General features: G+C 36.7%; 1 protein-coding gene across 1 annotated transcript; it reads left to right on the top strand.

Moving 5' to 3' along the window:
* Positions 1 to 1,455: 1,455 nt before the first annotated feature.
* LOC141665674 (uncharacterized) lies at positions 1,456 to 2,280 on the top strand. The gene is made up of 2 exons (XM_074471657.1): positions 1,456 to 1,648; positions 1,697 to 2,280. The coding sequence occupies exons 1-2, from the start codon at positions 1,456 to 1,458 to the stop codon at positions 2,278 to 2,280; spliced, it is 777 nt and encodes a 258-aa protein (XP_074327758.1).
* The last annotated feature ends 2,673 nt before the right edge of the window (positions 2,281 to 4,953 follow it).

Below are 4,953 nucleotides of genomic sequence, written 5' to 3'. Positions count from 1 at the left end.
AAGGTTAATTCAGTGGTTAGCAAGTTACTTGGAGGTGATAGGAAATCGCCTTTGGAGGAATGGTTGGTTGAAACTCGAAATAAGGTGCTAATAGGATCCAAATTCCTAAAATTTGACTCAGCTTACGAGTTTGCCACATGTAGTTTGTGGCAGATATAGTCAGCACAGTTTTTTTATGTAATAGATTAGTCAGTTGTAATTTTAAGTAGTGGTGGTATGTTAATCAGTTGTTGTTATATTGAGAAGCTATACTATGATGTCTAGTATTTTTATATTCCAGTTTTCCTGCACTGTTGTTGATTCTGCTACTGTCATTGTTGCTATTGTTGCTAGTGTTGTTAATCTAGATATCTTTTATAAATGGACCATGATAATAAGGATATGAGTATTTTGATTGGGCAGCATTTTCCTGATACAGGTGTACCATTTAAACGGTGATATTTTCCGCCATACATTCTTGTTATGTTTTTGAATAAATCCCCTGCTATATTTCATGAAAATGCCACCCAAAAAAGCTATCCATTCTAAAGGAAATAGTAGTAATTTTATTGAGGGTCCAGCTATAAAAGAAATTCTAGATTTGTTGTGCCGGTAGCAACAACAACAGAAGCAGTTAATCCAACAGATCCAGCAATAACAACATCATCAAAGAGAGCCGAACCAAACTATTAGTTTTAAGTCCTTTCAGTCTGTTAAGCCCCCAGAGTTTAAGGGCGAAGTGGACCCGATTGCTGCCAGATGTGGCTTAAGGAAATGGAAAAGGATTTTACCCTCACTCAAGTAAGTGATAATCTTAAGACGAATTACGCGAGTTATTTTCTTAAGGGTGGGGAAAATTATTGGTGGGAATCTACTCGTGCGTTGGATAGAGAAGGTCCAATTTCTTGGACCAGATTTACAGAATTGTTCCTGAAGAAGTATTTTCCAGATTGTCTACAGAATCAGTTGGAAGTTGAGCTTTTAAAATTGAAACAAGGTGAAAGAAGTGTGTTGGAGTATGAGGCCAAGTTTACGGAATTGGCCCGATTAGTTCTTGAGTATGTAAGTACGGAGACCCAAAATGCAAGGAAGTTTCAACAAGGGTTGAAGCCTGAAATTCACAGTAGAGTTGTGGCACTGCAACTCAAGACATATCCCTCTGTAGTTCAGGCCACCCTAGTAATTGACGGTTGTTGGCTGTCAAGGAAAATGGTGATAAGAAGAGGAAGTATAATGGTGTTATCGACAAGGAGGATCAAGGAGAATTTAACCGGAAGTTTTAGAAACGGTTTGGCCGAAATAGGAATAAAAGATTTAGGAGAGAGAATTTCTCCCAGGCTAGGCCAAGTGCTATTTCAGTTGACTCCACTCCAGCCCAGTCAGTCAAGTCAGCCGTGATTATAAGTCATGTGGCAGGAGACATAGTGGTTCATGCAAAAAGGATTCAATATTTTAAATGTGGTCATTAGGGTCATCATGCGTCCGAAGGCAAGCCAGAAAAATCCAGGAGTTACTTGTTACAACTGTGGGAATGTTGGGCATATTGTGAGGAGCTGTGGAACAGCTGCTCAAGGTACTACATCCCAAGGACCAACATCCAGCACATGTAGGGCCAAAACCTTCACAATGACCAAGAGATCTAACGCCCAGGACTCGGACGTTGTTGCAGGTACGCTTTCTCTTAACTCTGTACCTGTTAAAGTTTTAATTGATTCAGGAGCGTCTAAGTCCTTTTGGTCAAAGGAATGTGTGAATAAAATGGATTTGATGTTGGAAGACTTGGCCGAGCCCTTGACCATAGAAGTGGCCAATCAGGATAGAGTTTCAGTGAGTCAATCATGTCTTAAGTGTCAATTAGAAATCCATAGGCATTCTTTTTCGGCTGATCGAATACCCTTCGAGCTAGGAGAGTTTGATGTGATTCTAGGAATAGATTGGTTGTCCCAACATAAGGAAAATATTGACTTTAAAAAAAAGATTATGATATTTACAGAGGTTAACATAAAGGTAAATGATCAAGGAAAAAGGCAGGAAAATAAATTTCTCTCGATATTGAAGGCAAGGAAACTGTTAAGACAAGGATGTGAGGCTTACTTAGCTCACATAGTAGACACTAAGAAAGAGGTACCTAATCTGGACGAGATTCTAATAGCCGTGGAATTTTCGGACGACTTTTCAGACCAGTTACCAGGATTGCCACCAGATCGTGAGATTGAGTTTTCTATTGACTTAGTACCCAACGCCAAACCAGTGTCAAAGGCTCCATATTGCATGACCAGCGGGAAAGAAGGAATTATTTAGGCTACTGCAGGAGTTACTGGATATGGGGGTGGTCACACTAGATGTAGCCCCATGGGGTTCACCAATGTTTTTTATAGAGAAAAAGGATGGAAGTATGAGATTATGTATCGATATATGGAGTTAAATGAGTTTACCATAAAGAAGTATCCTCTACCTAGGATTGGTGACTTATTTGACCAGCTGAAGGGAGCATATTGTTTCTCAAAGGTTGACTTAAGATTAGGCTACCATCGGTTAAAGATCAAGCCTGAGGTCGTACTGAAGACTTCGTTTTGAATAAGATATGGACGCTACAATTTTCTGCTGTTGTTGTTTGGATTAGAAAATGCACCGGTCGCCTATAAAGATTTAATGAACAAAGTGTATAAGGAGTACTTGGATGAGTTTGTAATTGTATTAATTGATAGCATCCTCATATATTCAAAGCCTAAGGAAGACCATTCCGAACACCTGGAGATTTCCCTACGAAGGTTGGAAAAGCAGCAACTGTATGCTAAGTTTTCAAAGTATGAATTATGGTTGGAGTTGATTAAGGATTACGATTGTTCTATTAATTACCACCCAGGAAAGGTCAATATAGTGACAGATGCCTTTAGTAGAAAAGAAAGATTGAATATCATTAAGACTGCTGAGGAGTTAACAAAGGAATTGTAAAATTTAGAAATTGAGTCTGAATACTAGGAGGTGATAAGGAGAAATTATATGAGATTACTTTCCAGCCAAAGTTAATGGAAAAGATTAATAAGTGTAAGGAAGGGGTAATGGATCAAGGGAGTAGATAGTTTGGATAAAGAAGAAATTGTACCCAAAAGGATAACAAAGTTGTGTCTAGATTTTATCCAAGGAAATGGATTCCTAATATGACCGAGCTGAAGAATGAGATTTTGCGAGAAGCCCATAATTATAGGTTTCCTATTCACCCTGGAAGTATTAAGATATATCAGGATTTGAAGCAGAACTTTTGGTGACCAGGAATGTTTGGGAACTAAGTAGAAGATGAATACCGGCTATCATCCTCAAAAGGATGGTCAAAGTGGAAGAACAAATTAGACAATAGCAGATATGTGGAGAGTATGTGCTTTGGATTTTAAAGAAAACTGGGTGATAATTTTCCATTGATTGAGTTTTCCTAGAATAATAGTTATCATGCTAGTATAGTAATGACACCCTACGAAGGCTTGTATGGATGTAAGCATAGATCCCCACTTTATTGGAATGAAGTAGGAGAAAAAAAGTTGTTAGGTATTAAGTTAGTTTAGAAAACCAAGGACGCAGTGGTTTTGATTCAAAAAAGACTAGATACAGCTCAGGATAGACAGAGAAAGAACGTGAACCTGTATCGAAACGATGTAAATATAGAAATAGGATCGGTAGTTTTATTAGAAGTGTCACCTTGGCAAGGATTGGTTATATTTGAACATAAAGGCAAGCTGAGTTCTTGATATATTGGACCATTCAAGGTATTGAGAAAGATAACAAAGTTGCCTATGAGTTGGTGTTGTCGTCGTTGCTTTAATATATCCATAGAGTGTTCCTCGTATCTACGCTGTAGCTGTATATCTCTGATTCGAACCAAGTCATTGAGTATGAGCCAATCGAGTTTCAGCCAGATTTGTCCTAAGTCGAGAGGATAATCCAGATCCTAGATTGTGAAGAGCGAGTCATTAGGAATAAGTCCATTCCTATAGCTAAAGTACTTTGGAGAAATCCTCGAGTAGAAGAGTCTACTTGGGAGTTAGAGTCAGATATGCTTGACAAATATCCTCCCTTATTTAACTAGTTCAGATTCTGAGGACATGATCTTTGTAAGGGGGAAAGATATAACGACTCGTATTTCATATTTTTAAAAGTGTGATTATCAAATAATTAAATAAATAAAATGTGTTGAGGTTCTGGCAGCTGTGTGTTGCCTTATTATTAATTTTCTGTGACTTATTTGTGTTCGAGAATTATTTATATGGTTAATTATTGAGATGTAAGGTTTTGTTTTCACTTTTAAAAGTGATTTTATTGAAGATTTATTTTCATAAATATTAGAATTGTCTCTAAATTTTTTTTATGGTTTTATAATTTCAATAATTATTTTTGGGAACTTATAAAATTTAGAGAGCAAGATTTCGTCAATTATATATCCCTAAATGATTTTCTGATTATATTTAAGTGTAAATTACGTATTAAATTCCAGAATATTTCAAAATTTATGAAACTCTTATTTTATTAAGTTTGGAATATTTTGAGAATTTTAAAATTATTTCGGAAATTTTTCTTTAAATTTACCCGCACGTTTGTTCGTGTAATCGTTAAATGCGGGTCTGATGCACGATTCAAAAATGCTTTAAAAATTATGAAAATTTTATTTTATTAGTTTCTAATTATTTTGAGAATTTTAAAAGCAGTTCGGTAATTTTTTGGGTTTTATCTACCCGCGCGTTATTCGTTAAATTATAAACAGACAGGACAAAATCAGGCCTGCAATTGGGAATTCAGGACACGTGGTTGATTTTCAGCTCTTATATTGCTACTTTTTTCGCTGTGGTTGATGAAAAAGAAAAAAAAAATAACAAAACACACAAACAGACCCCTGTATCTCTCCCCTCGCCTCTCTTATTCTCCACTCATCTCTCTCTCTCTCTCTGCATCTCTCTCCCTCAACAATCTCTCTCTTCACTGTTC

Source organism: Apium graveolens, chromosome 6, assembly GCF_009905375.1.
Source record: "Apium graveolens cultivar Ventura chromosome 6, ASM990537v1, whole genome shotgun sequence".
Classification (NCBI taxonomy): Eukaryota; Viridiplantae; Streptophyta; class Magnoliopsida; order Apiales; family Apiaceae; genus Apium; species Apium graveolens.
The sequence above is the reverse complement of the archived record's forward strand: the minus strand, read 5'-3'. Positions and strand labels throughout refer to the sequence as shown.

Bases quoted from the DNA above. Each gene is read 5' to 3' on its own strand.
- LOC141665674 (XM_074471657.1), top strand. From the start codon at position 1,456: ATGCGTCCGAAGGCAAGCCAGAAAAATCCAGGAGTTACTTGTTACAAC. The intron at 1,649-1,696 runs GTACGCTTTCTC...TAATTGATTCAG, and splicing joins GGACTCGGACGTTGTTGCAG to GAGCGTCTAAGTCCTTTTGG.